The following is an 18,039-nucleotide window of genomic DNA, read 5'->3' as shown; positions in this document are numbered from 1 at the left end:
AAAAAAAAAACTTAATAACACAGTTGATTATGAAATAATGCACTGAAAGGACACACATTTTTGATTATTACTTTATTAATTAACAGTTCAGTGGAATACATCCAACAGTCATATTAACAGACAAAGAAAGATCACATCACACACACATCAACTATTTAAAGGCAAGCTCATTCATATTAACAATAACACAATATACATCATATATAAACCAAACAACACCAAGTGAAGGCTGCTTTAATTTAAAGTAAAGCACATTCAGTGAGATCTATCAGAAGTCCTTTGGAAATCATTTTTGTACAAGGCACCAGTGAGGGCATCACTCAGTAATCACACAGGGATCTGAGTTTAAGGCGATTCAGAAGGAATGATCTCTGCATAGAGTGAGTAGCAAATGTTCATTGGTATGCAGCAGTGTCACATCCTCCCCTGTTGAGAAATATTACCAACAGTTTTAGGGAAAACCAAGAAAAGCAAGAAAATGTTTCATCTAGAGGCCACATATAAGTATAGTATCCATAAGATGCACAAACAGCACAATATCAAATGTAAATTCAGTGATTTAGTCTTGCAGAGGAAGATTACCTTCATGGTCAGTCCTGAAAATGTAAAATTAAGGCCAGTGATATCTCAGGTACCAGATGGTGTTAGTGGACAGAGCAGGCCCAAAAAGTGGGTTCAGCTGGGCCAGAATTGCTATTAACCAGCTGGTGGACAGAAAGGATAGTAAGATCATATGTGTCAATACAAAACTTCTGAACACAAAACTGAGCACTTAGTGGCGTGGGTCATTTCTTATTGTCTAACAAAATGTAGTTTAAAAAAGCAGGCCTACATTTCTTATATCAAAACATCGAGCTGTTGGGATTATTCCACACAGCCTCAAACTGAGGGCCTTTGGGAGGTAATTTTACTTGGCTGCAACACTCTGCTTTGTCTCTGCTGCCCCCTTTTGCCCATCTGACATGTAACATGACACCATATGCACACTTGCACCTAATTGTGAGCATAAATATTTTATCATAGGACAGAAATACTATGTATATTTATAGCAGTAATAACCTCAATGACAAAATTTGTTTTATTGTGATAGTAATGCACACAAATTATTATGAAGTGACAAGAAACCACTTAATACTGTCTCAACCAGTGGCCAATTGTAGAAATGTGGGAAATTTGTTCTGTATTACTTGGGCTGTAAATTAAGAGTGTTTTCATTTTCAAATGATTTACCTATTACTTTCTGTATTAATTGCCGGCCCATAAAATTACAGAAAATAGTGGAAAGTATATAATACACTCTCTACACCCCAAGGTAACGCCTTCAGGTGTCTTGTTTGTCTGACACAACAGTCCAAAACCCTAAAGTATTCATCTTACTCTCTCACAGGACAAAGTAAAGCAGCAATTCCTCACATCTGAGAAGCTGGCACAAGGGAATATTATTTTTGCTTGACAACTTAATTATAGATTACAATAACAGCTGTCAAATAATTATCTGTCAATGGATGAATTAACTAATCATTTCAGCAATTTATATTATAGCTCTGATTCTTACTGACCCTCTATTATTTTAGTTAAATATGAGCTACAGATGCACATATATGATATATTTTAAAACACAGACTTCATGCTAGAGACATCCTGGTACATTTCCTGGATGATACTTACAAAAGGTAGCAGCAAATTGCAGTTAACACCAGCATTGTGACTATCACTCTGCAGGAATAGAAGAAAATTAATTAAAAGATGCATACTTTACATGTAATGACTGCATAAATGTTTTTCACGTTCATCACAGGCCATTCATTAGCTTGCTAGCTTCAACAGCTTGAACTCGTGATAGTGACAGACAAATAAAGGAAGTTGCATTAGACACTCTTTCCAGAGATGGAGTACATATACTCCATAAACTCCAACTACTAATATAGTTTGATATCTTAACATAATGACATGGAAAGTACAGCTTTAAGATAGGGAAATGCCAGCAACCCTAGTATAAACGAGTAATAGTAAATATGGAGCTTTCTCCGACTCAAACAGGAGGAATGGCTGTCAAGTTAGCTTCAGTTAGCTAACCCAAACTTTTACTTCCTAGCAAGCAAAGCTAGCTCACAAGGATAAAACTTCTTAAATTGATCAGACAGCGTTGGGAAACTTATTTAAAAACAAACGCTACGCAATGCGCTGTAAGTCTACTTGTATCAAATGAGAGTCACGGGAACAAACTACAATAAAAACTTGGCTAACAGAAAGCTAAAGTGAAGCTAACAAACTTACCCTCTGTTTGGTCCTTTGGGGATAAACAGCGGCACAACTCCTCCGATGAGGGCCCAAAACAGGGTCACCACAGAGATGGCGATCACAAAACCTAGTTCCGCCATATTGGTGTTTTGTTTAAAACCAAGAATATCTTAGATGTATAAACTTTTGACTTGAGATAACTTCACTTGTGTCCAACAGCCTCCGAAAGACAGAGAGAAGGCAGCACGTATCACATGACCATTAAACAGAGGAGGGAGGGGACATGAGTCTGTCCTGCTCTGGACGCTCATTTGAGAAGAGTCTGCCTGGTTAAAGCTGGAACTCACTGAAAATATGCAACAAGTGCTAATCTGGCCTTTTTTCTTTTTTTTTTAAATCGATAAAATAAGTATTTGACATGTTAAATCATTATTAAACTTAAACAGCTAAGAAAATTGGCACGTTGACTCGTGAAATATCAAGCTTATGGCAACTTTTCATAGATAAGTAACATATGCTGTTCAAGCAAATACCTCACTTCGAAAGACAGGCTCTTTTGTTAAGTTATGCTGCTTAGAGACACTTAATGTGGACATTTTCAGACTCCCTACGACTGGGAATGTCCCGTTTGTGAGAAAAAGTGACACCTACTGTTCATTTAGTAAAGTTACACATTTGTTATGGCCATGCAAGCAACACCAGGTCCACGTTGCTATCAAAAATGTTGCAAAAAATTAATTTATTCCGATTTCATTGTAACTTCCCCTCTTTAAACTCATGTAGCATTTAAGTCAATTAGGTTTTTAGGCTGTCTAGGTGATGCTCATTTTAATGTCCAACCCTAAAAATGATCAATCTGGAGAAGATAAATTCGTGAAACCACCAGAGGCTCATTGTTCAGACAATCTGCAGTTTCCTTTTTTGTCATGTTTAACTAGTGCTTGCTTGTGGTGAGAACTGTTGGATCTCTGTAAATAATCATAAAGACTATAGTCTTGACCTGCTGTATGTGAAAAGTTCCTGAGATATTTTCTGTTGTGAACTGGCACTATACAAATAAATTTACTTGTGACTGATAAACAAAAAGCTTTTCAATTAAATTATTTCTATATATACGTCAGATATCTTGTGCATTTCTATCATCCTTATGACAGGAATAACCAACACTGGGCCCCATATGCAAAGCTCAGACAGAAAAGCACATTATTAGTATCCAAAATTAGTTTCACTAACCCAGCACTGCACTAAAAACTGGTGCTCTACAGTGTGTTTTGTATTCTTGTGGGCTCTTTCTAGACCTTTCACAATGAAAACTTTTTGACAGGTGCTGTACAGTACAAATGATCTTTAGGTTTGCATTACACTACCTCAGATATGGTATGAATGTTTGAAAGAGAAATTCCTTGACCCACAAATACACCTGACATGATGCAAAGACAAAATCACCCCAGCTCTACAACTAAAACACGAGACAGACAGAGTGAGGTCCATTTATACAGTTTATTGATAGCAAAAGATCATTTTTACTCCTGCATCTTCTCAATGGTCTCCTCCTTGTATTTGCCCTTCTCCTTTCCATCGGCGCGAGACTTGGCCTTGCGCTCCAGGATCTTCTTGCGGTCCTTGTCCAGCTTTAGCCTGGTGATGACCACCTGCAGAGGGGAAACACTGCATCAGTAAACAAGTGGAGAAAAACCTTGTTGGCCGTGGCACCAAACACGCATGAAAACGAATGTATGACAATAATCTGTCTATAATTACCAGTGGACACTTCATCATAGTTACAAGGCTGACGTCTTCAGTGGAAGTCAATTACTGAACAGCTATGGAACTATAACCAGTACACAATGTCATATCCATAAAAGCCCTGAAAGGCATTACACCCTAGACATCACACTGAATACAATGAAGTGATCCTTTATGCTACTCTAGTTTTCAATATCCTAGTTATCAGCCAACAGTTAAGTGTGTTAACTGAATCCATCCTGTTAACAGTTAATAGCCTTGCATCTTTGGTAGTTACTTCATGATATTAAAATATTTGAGTCATTTTTCCCTCATGTTGTGAATAAAATCTCTTAGTTCATGTTGTCAGTGAAAACATGAACCACTGCTATTAAACTCAGTCTTTTTTTCCCAACAGTGTATATTAATATGGCACAGTGGGAAAACACAGGTGTAATAATTGACAATCATTGAGTGCCAATTCCGGGACTCCGGGTGCAGTGCAGGCTGGTTAAAAAGCAGTTACACTAGAACACTAAAAAAGTATAAAAAGCATCATTATTGCCATTAGATGGACCTGTGCCTTTTCTGCCAAGACATGTCAAAATGGCCTGCTGGCTGAGCCAAATGCTCTACTGGCACTAACCAGCAGCACAGTTTGCTTTGGCCAGTTCACATGTATCTGTGAGAGCACAGCAAAATGTTGTTGCGTAGAGTTTTCATCAATCACATCTGGGTGACTGTCACTTGACAGCTTACTCACAGCCCAATATTTAATACAAGAAAATGTTATGGTGGGATTTCCAGCAGGTTTGGTGCAGTGAGCTAAACAATGAGAATGACACAGGGCAATAGTTCATCCAACAGGCCTTTTTCACAGCAGACATTTTGACTTGCTTTAGTTAGAAAATCATAGGCATTGCTAATAACAATGACTCCTCTATTCAAGAGTCCCAGTCAGAAATGACAGTGAATCAGTTTGAACAAAACCAGGATCCTGAAAACTGAAGCAGTAAATGGAATTCAGCCCTTTTTTAGATTTAACATCTGTGCTTTTTTTACTGTGACATGTCAAGGTCTTCAGTGACAAAAGCTTCTGCAAAAAATACTACATCATTTTAGTTAGTTGTGTGACTGTTTTATGGGTTTGATGCTGTATTTTAAAATGTTGTACTAATGGACTACATTATTTTGAAACCTTTTTAAGAATTTTGTTTGCCTTACATATATTACAATACAAATAACTCTTAACAGTCTTAAAAATGACCAGAGTAGAAATACTAATTCACTCTGGCCCACAAATTTCACATTACAAACACAGCATTTCATGCAAGGCTGTTCTATCGGATTGCTTTAAAATGTACAGGGAATCCTGCTTTTCTGATCACTGTGTACCCCGTATCATTAACATAAATTAATAACTATTTACATTCACTGCTTTAATACAACTTTTCAGACACTGATACTTCACAGTGAAGCTGAACTTCAACTAATAAAACTGGCTAACTGGGTTCAAAATGACTCTGTCCATGATATGGACAAGTATCATCTTGTTTACCTGCTTGTGTGCTCACAGTTTGGAAGAATTATTTCTCTGCTTTCACTTGTTTATTCCTACAGTTCTAATTTCAGTGCAAAACACAACATTATTTTGCAGTTACAACAAACGGTTAATTTTCGCAATGTTAAAGAGCTCTTTTCATATATTATCTTTTCAATCTGACAGAGTTGAACATGTCCATAATACCTTTTTACATTGTTTTCAGCTTCACAAAGCATTTCCATGTTATTTACAGTCCTCATAATATTAGTCAAATTAAGTACATACATACACTAACAAGACAAGCTGGTGAACAAGAGGGCTCACAAGTCTAGATTATTATTGGATCTAATGACAGCTGTGTAGAAATACAGACAGCAACTGATGGTAAAATGTACCATCTTACAGTGTCAGAGAACTTTGAAATCCAGAAGAAACTGTCTTTCACATGTATGTAAATGCAGTAGACATAACATTAGAAACTCCTAAATATAATGCAGCCTAATAAACCTGCACAACTAACTACAGTCTAAGATCACCACAGAGTTGAAGCAGAGCCTCTGACAATTACTAAAATGGAACGATGTTGTATTACAAGTGTTTCTCCTGGTGGCAGTTAAAGCACTTTTAACAATGAAATCAAGTGTGGCCCAGCATTTTCAGTCTAATGCTGAACACAACACACTGCAGCTAAGTACTGCTCTCCTGCTCCCACCTCCATTACAAAGTGCTTGCAAGGTCAGCCATAAAGAAAAACTGTCAGTACTTCAGGAGCAGAGTAAAGGGAAAACAGGTAGAGTACTCCACAGGGAAATATGGTTTAACACATAAGACTGCACTGAACAGTTTGTGTTTCCATCTCACATATTCTCAAAGACATACCAAAAAGACAAGGACATCTTGACCGGTACACACTCCGTTTGTTTACATATGTCTGCATCCACTCTCTTCCCTTGAGTAACCTACACTGTTCAACAATCTCAGATTCATCCTTACACTTCTCTCTCATTTCCACATTTCCAACCATTTGAGGACAACTTTGTCTCACCTTGCTGGGGTGGATGCCGACATGGACTGTGGTTCCGTTGGCCTTCTCTCTCTGCACGCGCTCGATGTAGATGACATACTTCTTCCTGTAGACCTGCACTACTTTGCCAATCTGCTGGCCTTTGTAGTGTCCACGGACGACCTGTTTGAAAACAATGCAAATATGTCAAGTGTGTGCAGCCAACACTTTTTAAACCAATTATGAGAAACTTTCAGAAATCTTAAGTACAATACCTGGACTTCGTCATCTTTGCGGATGGGCATGGACCTCACGTTGTACTTCTGACGGAGCTCCTTGGAAAGGGGGGAAGACATGATCTTCCTCCTGATGTGTGAGGGGGCATTGAAGTGCCTTTTGCGGTTCTTGCGGCGGGAGGAGGTTACAAATGGATTCAGCTTCATGATGCTGTAAGCAAACGAGATATACAGGTTATCAGCATGCTGACATCATCTACATACTCATGTTAGAAAAGTTGCAGTTGTTGGACATAGATCAATCTCTTGCCTGTTGAACAGTGACTCCTGAAAGCACAAATGGATTCAACAGAAGATCCCATAAGATTAGAAATATTAACGCCATGAATAAGACGCCAGCGTCAACACAAGTGTAACACTGCGTTTCTGTTTTTCGCCTGCGTCACAAAAAGCATCTTTGTGTGCCCAAACCTGCAACTACTTAACACACTCACTACGTCTGTAGTTTAAAAATCTTAGCTATCTTCAAAACTGAATGCTAAGCTAACGACAAAATGCTAAGGCGTTAGCATAATGTAGCAGACACACTGGAGCGCGAGTTTTCCTCTCCCCACATTAACTCAGTAATATTGTCGAGAACACTTCATACTCAATAGAAACCACATTAACTGTGAATGAAGCCGGGCACTACTCGCTAGCACCAGGAATAGAGCCCCTTCATTTCACAGAGCCGACATGCGGATACTGCCGGAGCGAGCAGCGGGACCAAACACTGAAGGCTTTTATTTAGTCATCTATCATCAAAATGGGTTCAATATTGGCTGTCTTTAAGTTATGAATGTGTTTAAAATGTGTTTAGGCTTTCATACGGATTCACAGTGACATTACACGGAGGATGGATCGTGATTACTTTAGTGAAAATATCTGCCAGGAATTCATCACCTACCCTTAGCTCCCCTATGGCCGGCGGAAAAGAGACCTGTAATCTACTTCCGCTGGCATTAGTTCACACTCAAGTCTCGCGAGATGTCAACGTAAAGAGGTAAAAACACAATTAAACAATCAATATAAAACAGGAGCACGTAAATTTAGTCGTATAAACATTTTTAACTCAGCTGCGTTTAGGTGTAATGGTTAAATTCGACTTATGGGCTGAATTTAAAGCTTTTAGTTCATTTTTATTTTTTATGGTTTTGCATTATTACTCAATTTAAAGTTCATTAATATGAATGAACATTAATTTTATGACCCTCTTTGCTAAACAATCATGTATTTCTTTAACTTATAGTCTGTTGCACTGGTTTTATATAGACTACTGGTTTTATTTTTGTGACGGTATAACCCTAGTCTGCTGCCCATATGCTATATTGCCAAAAGATGGCGCCAAACCCAATTAATCAATAACCTGGTCAGCAGCTGGAAACAAGTTTTGTTATGATTCATCAACTTTTAGCCTGTGTTCAGCACACACTCTGCTCATCTCTTTCATTTTAGGACGAAGAATAAATAACATTATGCCAAAGTAAAATACATATAAATATCACGACAAATTGTAGTCCTATAGTTTTACCATAAAGTATAAATAAATTCAAGGTAGGCTATTATTTAAAAAAAATAAAATTAAACACCAGGCGAGCAATTATATTATGGGTTCCTCTTAGCTACATCAGTAGGCCACTCCAATCAGCCGTACCTAATTGCTCCTTTTACTCCAATAAGCTGACAAACAAACACGAAGGGGGTTGTTTACACCGGCGGACCACACATTGACCTCCCATCTGAGAGGACAGAAGCGACCACCCCGTCCTGCTCTCACTCACACAACTACACTGACTGAGTGAGCCACCGACACACAAACGGAGGCGCGCTGACACCGTGCGCTGTTTGCTCCCCGGGCGGCGCGCAGTTCCACCGGAGCCTGCTGCCTGCCTGCCTGCCTTCCTGCCTGGCTGCGCTGTCTGCCTTGCGAAAAGTGATGCTGTCATAGCCCCCTGCGCCGCGGACAGAGAGCCTCTTTCCCCTCCCGCACCCCCCTGGTTCTTCTCTGGCTGGCTGTCGCGGTGGCAGTGCGGATGTGGAGCCCGCAACGCAACGCTTTTCACCCGTCGGCAAGCATCGGAGAAGAAGATGAAATGTTTTTCCCGTTATCTCCCGTACCTCTTCCGCCCTCCGAGCACCATCCTGTCCTCCACTTGCCACACCGAAGGTAGGGTGGGACGCCGAGGAGGCTGTCAAGGGGCTGTGAGTTGCTTACTTTGAGCGTGTGACATGAATGTTGAGGCTGCTTACTCTGTCCCTGACACATACAGTGTACATGTGTGCAGAAGTTAAGACCGGCCAGTTGGAGGGCCACATAGCCGACTGCAGATTTGTCACAGTGCGTGAAGTTGGAGCCATTCTCAGATCTAGATATGGGGCAGATGTAAAGATTACTGATGCGTTTATATGTGTGTGATTGTGTGCCTGTCTGGTGTAGAGAGTGGCACTCCTCGTGTCACTCATTTTGCTTTCCTTAAAGCTAAAGCTGTCAACACACAGGCCTACAGCATACATGCCAAGAGAGACTCAGTTTGTGGACTTGCATGACAGGTATTTTCATTGCCCCTTAACTCTCATTCATTTCAGCCTTTTATGGACAACATGCATGGCAATAGGCCTTTTTGGGACAACATCAGGCTGCAGTTCAGAGGTTGGGATTCCCTCAAAATTCCACAAACATTTTCCACCTAACACACCCAGTCCAGACTGAGTTATATCCCCTAGAGTTGTACAAAGTTAAAATGCTGAATCGGGTGAATTGACCCCGGGCCACCATAACAACTAAAGGAGTTCATAAGAGCTGGTCAATTCATCCTGCTGATTGTGCTGTCAAACGGGGCAGCCCAAGAGGGTCTGCGTGTTTGTATAACCAGCCATTTACTAGGTCATAATGTGGAGACTGAGCCTCTGCATTATTTAGCTTTGCATGGTTGCTCTCCTTCCTGTGCGCGCTCGGCCCTCTGGCACAGGAAGGAAGACAGTGTGGTATAATGTACAGTGCAGTATGTGGTGGTCACAGTCTGGGCCCTTCACGGCCTGTAGAACTGACCTATATATGTATATATACCGAATATATTCAGTATGGAGGAGAAAGATGTGACAGGAGGCTCACTCACTCACTCATTCATTCACTCACTCACTCACTCACTTATGTATGCTTCTGCTCCATCACGTCTATTACCTCGCTCTCTTCTCTCTCTCAGAGTTTGACTCCCTGTTTTCTCCCTTCTGAGCAATTTTATGTTGATTAGCCATTTAAAGTATAATTAAATTGCTCTCGATTTATTGGATACAGTTAGGCTACGAGGTTTAACAGTGAAAGTGGATTTATTGACAGAGTCTTTCATGCAAGGTACGAAACATAATAAGAGCTTCAGGTTACACAAAAACAGAATTTACAACAAAAGAATATAGAGTATTTGATAGAGGAAAGACGATTACTTTTAAAGCTCTATCAAAATATAAATGTTTGAAAATTGAATATAAACAAAATTTAAAAAAGAGAATAAAAACTAATATTTAACAGTTTATATGCATTAATTCCATGCATCTACAAGTTTTTGTATCTTTATGTGGTTTAAACAGTGTAGGAGTGGTTGGATTTGTAAAAGAAAAGGCAGCAAACTAGTCACGGATTTAAAGATGTTACAACAAAATATGAAAAATAGTCATTTTCTTAGAATAATAAGAATAAGTCTTAAATTGGAAAATTAGAGTGCCATCATTTAAAACAAAAAACTCAAGACTCATTAAAGAAGCTAGTCAATATCTTAGAGTATAATATCTGTGTCGTGATGATATGGTGCAATCATCATGACAAAAACAAAGTATGATCTTGAAGTCATCAAAGTATTATCTGCATGATGACTGAGTAAACTGCATCCACTGAAGATACTACAAGATATGGTTGAAAAGCTAGTAAATGGGGAGTTTAGTCAATGTACTGTTTACAAGCTCAAGCTCAAACCTTCGCATTCAGGCATCCTTCTTGTACATGTGGACATCTCTGGTATATATTTTTAATTTCAACAGCTGCTTAAAGGTGATGTTTGGTGTGACACTGAAATCCTATTTCTCAAATATTTAAACCATAAACAGCTAAAAGTAACGTGAGCTCCCGTCACGTGAGGCGAGGTCAACAAACACAGTCCTTCCCCCTCTTTCTTTGCGCTCACTCCCGTTCTCTTAACTCCCACTCTGACTCTCAGCCCCTCAGCCTAAGATAAGGGAGTGGTATAATAGAGGAAGTGATAGATCAGTAAACATGGAGCTGCACTGCCCGGCCACAGTAATATGATCCGTGATCCTGAGCTGCTCTCTGTGTGGAGAAATATGAAACAGTCATACGCAGAAAGCGAGAGATGTTAAAACTGGTGCTGGAGGCCAAACAGGGCGTGATGACACAGCAGATGACCTTGGAAATATGATGTGTAAAAATGACACAGGCCATCTCTGCTGCACGCCATCCACTCCATGCGTGTCTGTGATTAAAACGTACGAAAGAGTAGACGTGTGTGTGCACAAATCAGTGCACGTGTTAGTGCGTGTGTTTGTGTGTTGCATGGAAGCTTCAGAGTGTCTTGGTGGTTGTTTACGCTTGTGTTTGCACTTCCTTGACGTCGTGACCTTGTTACTGCGCTGTGCCCTTTCATTAGACCTGCTGCTTTTTTTCGAGGAGGCTGGTCGGTCCTTCTCGATTCCTCTCAAGCCCTCCTCCTTCTCCTCCTCCTCCTTCCCTCCCTCTTCAACATCTCCCAGCATTCATGTCTGCTCTGGCTGAGCAGAGTTCACCCCAGGGAAGATGAGTGTGCAGTTACCATGTTAGTGGAAAATACATTATATAAGCCTTGTACTGGACCATAGTGTGTGTGTGCGTTCTCTTTGTTTATCTGGGCCATTGTGGAGAGCAGTGTGCCAGCATCACTTGGATTCACCTGGGTCCAGTCTCTGAGGGATACACAGCCAGCTTTTGACTGCCTGTGTCTTTTAAATGTGTGTGTGTGTGTGTGTGTGTGTGTGTATTTGGGCTCTTGTGTAACTTTGCATGAGAGTCTCTGTGTGGCTTTTATATATTTTTTCTGTTCTTTTGTCCCCTGGTGTTCTCTTTTCTCCCGTTTCACATCAGTCTGTCAGTTCTGGTGTGATGGATTAAGTCTTAAAGGTTTCTGATGGGTGTGTGTGTGTATGTGTGTGTGTATGTGTGTCTCCCTTCTTGCTGTCTTATGTTTGAGTCAGGAAAAAAAATGTGCGTCCCCAACTGACACCTCACCACATCTCACGCTGCCATCAATCAACAGAGCCAGTCCTGCCTCAGCTTCCTTCTTCTTGTTGCTGTAACGTCTGAGGGAAACTCTGTGATACATTATTTGTTTAAGTGGGATGGGAAAAAGCAGAATAGAGAATAGTGGCTCATACTTAAAGTCAGATCTGTGACAAGAAAGTGTTTGTGATTAATGACTATAGTTGACATTTGTCTGGTCTTGCAGTGTGTGTGTTTGTTTTCGTATATGTGTATTTGTGCATTTTGAGTGGAGTGTTTTATTTATAAGAGGAGCAGTGAGCTTCTCATGGCAGTGCCTGAGGGGGACTTCTGTCGGCATTTTGACAAAGCGTGACACCGAGTTGGAGTTTTTGTGGGTGAGGAACACAGCGTATGCTGGTGTGTATGTGTGTCGTTATCATACATCCCGTAGTGCTGTTGCTATCCTGACAGACACCCACTTCACAGCTCAGAACACACTCCTCGTAGCCGTCCCGTCCTTGCATGCCGCTGGGGACAAACACCCTACATACACTCACTCGCATAAGGCATCCGCACACTCCTACACGTGACTGTTCAGTCTAGTTTGGTCAGCTTTTCTGTGCAGAGGGTAGAGGGATGAGGGAACAAAGGGGTGCTAAAAAGGAAACCGCAGAGAAAGGGTGAGATGAGAGGACGCAGTGGTTCTGAAAGACCACTTTGGGTATTTTCTCTCCACCCATGAGCAGCCACTGCTTCATATTTCACCACCCTGCGGGATAACATGTACAGAAAGAAACTGTCCTTAAAGGGGTAGGCTACTCCAGCAATTTAGTATTGCACTCCCATATAGTGGACTAGAAAAAGATGATCAGAAGTGTAGAAATATCTTGACATTTAGTTTCTAGTCTCTACATTTTCCACATTGCACAACACTCAATAGCATCTTTTGTTAGACTGCTAAATGCCCATGTCCTTTAAATTCCACGCCTTAAGTTTGTAACACAAGCTTTCAGTTTGTCGTCCCATGCTGGGATAACCCTGATGACATCGCTATGACATCATTAGGGTAATTTTCTCAGACCACAGAGGACATCGTACAACTGTTTTCACAGGCTGAATAGTACGGCCCAGGGCAATTAAACCGTACTTGATGTGCAAAATCAGTGGAGTGCCCCTTTAAAGTGGAATCCACATGCACAAGGTCCTCTGACAACAAACATCTGTTCTGCTGAAGTGCCCTAGAGCAAGACACTTTCATGCCTACTTGCTTCAGGTGTTCAGAAACAGCAGACCCTGTGGTGGAGCTTGTGAGAAAAGACAGTTTCTCTTCATGGAAAAGATTAGAATCACAAAATAAGAGATTTGCTTCTGTTTTTAGAAATGATCGATTGAAGCAGTATTATTGTGATATTTATTTGTAAGTGACTTTTGTTCTCTTCTTTCTGAAATCTATTTCTGTTTGCAGGGGAGAAACAATGATTAGACTGCCAAGGAGTTTAGGAAAGTAGAATAATAACCAGACTGAGGCTGAGCTGTTTTGGCTCCCATCAGTGTCATTTCCAACAGTTTTTAGAAACATCTGATGAAACCACTGTGTGCTAACTGACCAGCTCCAGACTGACAGAAAGATGAAATTAGCCATCAGCTGGTGAGTGCACTGTAGCATTTAGAGACAGATATTTTTCTCATGCTAATGTTGCTCTGTGTCTGCTGGTTTGTTTACAGCCTGTTATGATGCCACTAAGAGGTAATTAATGCAAGTTTAGTGGACTGTATGGTTTTTCATGTTTTAACTAAGTGATGCACAGATCCATTACACTGGATTTGTACCGGTGCCCATACTGACCTTTGCAAACTGATCATGTATCGGCCAGATATGATTGGCAGAATCCACATTTGTGGTTTTTAGTCACAATTGTTGTAAAATTGTAACAAAACTATTTTCTTTCTCTTGTTGGTCAGGGTGCCTGTGTGGTGGGACCAGTTTGAAGCTCCTCGCTGGCTACACGTGTATTGCATCAGGTGTTTGCAATACATGGTCTATGATACAATGTGTACCCTCCTGAGGCTGCCAAAGGGAGCTAGCAGTGACATGAAGTGCAATGGGAACTGCAAATGAGAAAGGCAAACTAACTGTCACGTTTAGCGCTGTGGAGAGCTAAATTATGAGTAGGGATTGAAATGTATATGTTTAAACATTAAAACATTTCAGTGGGTCACTTCTCATCGACTGTACCCATATAAATACTGGAGCTCACTCGCTTTAGTGATTTATCGATAAGGTACTAACAAGTAACATGTCGATGCACAGTGCGTCTTCAGTAATGGCATACATTTAAAAAAGTTAAATAACCTCCTCCATGTGGAAGACACACTCTGATTGATTAATAGGGGTGGGACGTAGTTAGTCAGTAATCTCTTGACAGCACTCATTCAAGAAGGGAGATGCTACAGTGTGAAACAACGTTACTCATAACAAGAAACGATATGTAACAATCAATATCTTAAATAGGCTATATAAATTCCTCTTTAAGGGACATAGATTACAAATTACATGAGAGGCTTAGCTCTTCATCAAGTCCATGTGGCTCCCCTGTGTTTATGTGTATATCCAAAAAGCTTCTAAGCTTCTCTTCACAGCAATGTATCGATAATATCCCCTTATCTCTGAGAGGGAGAGATTTTTTACATGATGTGAGGGGAAGTTTGGTCTGGCTGACACAGACCATCTCACATGGACATTTCAGAATGTAGACAACATGGGTATTAAAGAGAAGACAAATGTTAATGTTTAGTTCCTACATTCAACTTCCCCCTCTCCCCTGCATTCAGCTGTATTGCTACATGACAATGATGCAAGTTTGAGGAACATGACAAGGTGACAATATGTTCATAGTGATGAAGTATGTACCTATGGAGTATACAATAATTATTTCCATACGGAATAATGAAATGAAGGGAAACAGATGGGTGCTTGGAAGGAAGGAAGGAAGTCAAGTTTAAAGCCAAAGGTACCCTTTGAAAAATGGTGAGCAGCAGCACTGTGTAAGAGATGTGTGTTGGGCTAAAACGTGTCCTTTGAATCACACCAGGTGGATCTCAGGAGCTTATGGGAACTAGAATGAACGTGAAGTTCCCTTCAACAGAAAGATCAAAACACCATAACATATCAGTCTCATTCTCACGCAGCACTCTCTCTCAGTCTCACTTTACCACAAACACTTCCTGCTAGGTCTCTACAGTAAGTCTACATGAAAACAAGGAAAGAAGAGAGCAATTACAGTATCACTGAGACTCCCTTCACTCTCACAGCCTCACAGGAGGTAGTGTATCATTACAGCAAACACAGTGACGCAAGTCTCATTCTCTCTTATACTTATCACTGATTTACAACATGTAGAACTAGTGTAAGTGTTTCACCTCTGGCCTGTAACTTAAGGGTGAACCTCTGTGTTTTGAACCCCCTGTCTTATACAGCATCAACTAAACCCCTGTTGGGAGCTATAGAGCCAGACAAAGAGGCTCCTTATCGAGCTGGACCGCTGGGCCTTTGCTCTGGCTGGCAGGCTGCAGCACAGAAACACAGCTACTATTGGGATTGGGGTATATATAGAACATCAGGATGGGCTTCCTCTTTCTCTCAGTCTCCCTCTCCACCCATCTGTCTCTGCGGTTTTATAAAGGTCCTGATGGGTTGAGTGAGGCAGGTTAGTGCAAACAGATTCACAGCGCTGCAATAAAATTCATTCATTAAACTGTGGCTCATGGCAAGTCCCTACAACTTATACCTTTACAAATAATGTTAAATTAGAGTTTGGGGGCAAATGTACTGTACTGAAACAAACCGTTACAGAGGCACATTAATTCAGTGTAATGCAGTATATTCTTAGCTGTGGTGAACCAACATATTTGTTTTTACTGTTTGAATGCCCTCCTTGTGCAATCTCTGTCTTTTTTTTTGCAGTACAACACAATTAAAATTAGATTCACTGAGGCTAAAGTATAACAAGTGTTCATTGCACCCAGGTGATGCACATGGATAAAAAGCTTTTCTTGTTTGCATCACATCCTTTTTAAGGTCTATGAAGTTAGACTGGAAGAGTAGCTTGGATAAAACTTTAATGAGGTTGAGCAGCAGTGGAGAAGAGGAAATAAAAATGAAAAAAAAAAAAGAACAAATGGTACAATAAGAAAAAGTGCCACAGCAACTGTACATATTTGAAATAAAACAGAGCAAAGAACCAGAAAGAAAAAGAATTTCATTGATAGATTTTTGGTCTTACTGAAAGTGTGTGCATCTCAGCTGTATTTAAATTATCATGTGGGCTGATATACATACAGACGTTCCCATTACAGCATAGTTTTACAACAAGGGTACTTGTACCCTAGTGGGTACAGTTAGGGGGTATGTGGAAGGATCCTTCATTTGGAAAAAAAACAGAAAAGATGATTTACACTTGAAGAGTGCATAAAAACTATTTAGCGAACATGAAAGCAGATGAGTTGAAATAGATCGCTACAAGTAATGGATAAATGGCTGTAGAATAAATGCAGACTGGACAAAATGACAAAATAAAGCTTAATAACCAAAATATCCACTTTTACAGTATCCACTTCTATATAATTACTATCATTAAAGCAATAATAATCAATATTCTTACATTAACAATGGATCAAATGATGATTATGTATGTGAAAATTGTTGTGATGAACCCACAGTAATCACTGGGCTCAGCTCTACAGAGTTAAAAGTGTCTTTCATCTCATTGTTAAGAGTTTTCCGGCCTGCAGCTTTCTGTTTTGGTTAAGTCTCAGTCATCAATTGTTTTCAGGCTCAGCAGGCAGCTGCTCTCAGTGAAAAAAAAGCTGTACAAAAAGAAGATACCTGCCCAGCAGCGAACAACACACAAAGTCAGAGACCACTGTGGAGCATTCGGCAGCTAAAGAGCCGGATATATCTGTAGAATGAATATTGGACTTACAGCTCAAAATGAATATTAATGTTGCTCTGTGTCTGCTAAATGTGTAAGTAAGCAACAGGTTGCTAACTAGCTAAATATAACGTTTGTTCACTGCTTGTTTATGTTGCCCCCAAGTGGCTGAAAATGAATTTATGCAGGTTTAAATAACATCTGATTAAAAATCACTCCAAATGAACACATAAGGAACATGATCTTTGGTATCATTTAAGAAGGTTGAGAAGCACTACTCAACAACATACGTTCATATTCCGTGGAAAGAGAAAGGTGCATAGAAGTAGTAGTCCCGTGACACTTTTTGGGTGTGAAAATGAATGAGTAACACTTCCCCTCATAAGTGAGAACTTGTTGTAGTGGGCAGGTCCCTGATGTACAATGTGTAAATGTTACGAATATAATGACCAAGAACAGTCTTTCTGTGGACTACAGATCCCATCATGGCTTTGTAGGATATATCAAAGGACAATACATAGACACACACAAAGTAACAATTAAACATATGTATGCCCAACGAAGATGCTCCATGAAGTCAAGGGTTGTGACTAGAAGTGAGAGTGAGAGTGTCATCTGCTCTCAGGATGGTGGACAAACTGTTTTTTCAGTTCTTGAGTCACCTCTGGGGGTTTATCTCAGCTGTCCGTAGAAACCCAACCCCACCCGGCTGTGATTCAATGAGATCTCACTTTAGGTGCCCTTTTATAGTTTCCCAGCATAGTTTTTCAATATCCCTCTGAAAATAGCCATCCACTGTTGCAGAGTCATCACAGCCCCGTTTGTATAGAATAACCTGAGTAATATGGTCGATATGGAGCACGGATCAAAACCAAAACATAGTCTGGAGCAGAGATGGCTATAGATAGAAAGCTGTTTATGATGTTTGTTGTGTTTTGTGTTTGTCAGCACCGTGGACAGAATATAGAGTGTGTGTGTGTGTGTGTGTGTGTGTGTGTATGGGAGAGAGAGATACTTTACTCCTCATGCCATACTCTAGTGAAGGCTTTTACTGTTCTGTCTGAATGGTGTTCTACGCA

The 18,039-nt window shown here is 40.3% G+C and overlaps 3 protein-coding genes across 4 annotated transcripts in view; 1 reads left to right on the top strand and 2 right to left on the bottom strand.

Annotated features, from left to right (window-relative positions):
- Positions 1-57: 57 nt before the first annotated feature.
- On the bottom strand, positions 58-2,499 carry atp6v0e1 (ATPase H+ transporting V0 subunit e1). Its single transcript, XM_018675533.2, has 4 exons — positions 2,278-2,499; positions 1,669-1,716; positions 583-704; positions 58-426 (listed from the first exon to the last, which is right to left on the bottom strand). The coding sequence occupies exons 1-3, from the start codon at positions 2,379-2,381 to the stop codon at positions 611-613; spliced, it is 246 nt and encodes an 81-aa protein (XP_018531049.1). The 5' UTR covers positions 2,382-2,499; the 3' UTR covers positions 58-426; positions 583-610.
- A 1,228-nt stretch (positions 2,500-3,727) lies between these two features.
- Positions 3,728-7,774, bottom strand: rpl26 (ribosomal protein L26). Its single transcript, XM_018675532.2, has 4 exons — positions 7,695-7,774; positions 6,788-6,959; positions 6,555-6,695; positions 3,728-3,893 (listed from the first exon to the last, which is right to left on the bottom strand). Exons 2-4 carry the CDS (start codon positions 6,953-6,955, stop codon positions 3,765-3,767), a joined length of 438 nt encoding a protein of 145 aa, XP_018531048.1. The 5' UTR covers positions 6,956-6,959; positions 7,695-7,774; the 3' UTR covers positions 3,728-3,764.
- ppp2r2ba (protein phosphatase 2, regulatory subunit B, beta a) overlaps positions 7,709-18,039 on the top strand; it is a 43,470-nt gene continuing 33,139 nt past the window's right edge. The window contains exons 1-2 of one of the 2 annotated variants that reach the window (XM_018675526.1): positions 7,709-7,790; positions 8,468-8,954. In XM_018675526.1, the coding sequence (XP_018531042.1) occupies positions 8,876-8,954 (79 nt within the window). In that variant the 5' untranslated portion in view covers positions 7,709-7,790; positions 8,468-8,875. Of the gene's footprint in view, positions 7,791-8,427; positions 8,955-18,039 lie in introns of those variants that run through there. The other variant, XM_051072200.1, reaches the window with a different exon arrangement.

This window comes from Lates calcarifer, linkage group LG8, assembly GCF_001640805.2.
Source record: "Lates calcarifer isolate ASB-BC8 linkage group LG8, TLL_Latcal_v3, whole genome shotgun sequence".
NCBI lineage: Eukaryota > Metazoa > Chordata > Actinopteri > Centropomidae > Lates > Lates calcarifer.
The sequence above is the reverse complement of the archived record's forward strand: the minus strand, read 5'-3'. Positions and strand labels throughout refer to the sequence as shown.

Excerpts from the sequence above, each read along its gene's own strand:
- atp6v0e1 (XM_018675533.2), bottom strand. The coding sequence starts at position 2,381 with ATGGCGGAACTAGGTTTTGTGATCGCCATCTCTGTGGTGACCCTGTTT. Across the intron at positions 1,717-2,277 it reads CCCAAAGGACCAAACAGAGG|AGTGATAGTCACAATGCTGG; the intron begins GTAAGTTTGTTA and ends CTATTCCTGCAG. Across the intron at positions 705-1,668 it reads GCAATTTGCTGCTACCTTTT|CTGGTTAATAGCAATTCTGG; the intron begins GTAAGTATCATC and ends TCTGTCCACCAG.
- rpl26 (XM_018675532.2), bottom strand. The coding sequence starts at position 6,955 with ATGAAGCTGAATCCATTTGTAACCTCCTCCCGCCGCAAGAACCGCAAA. Across the intron at positions 6,696-6,787 it reads GCAAAGATGACGAAGTCCAG|GTCGTCCGTGGACACTACAA; the intron begins GTATTGTACTTA and ends GTTTTCAAACAG. Across the intron at positions 3,894-6,554 it reads TCGGCATCCACCCCAGCAAG|GTGGTCATCACCAGGCTAAA; the intron begins GTGAGACAAAGT and ends TCCCCTCTGCAG.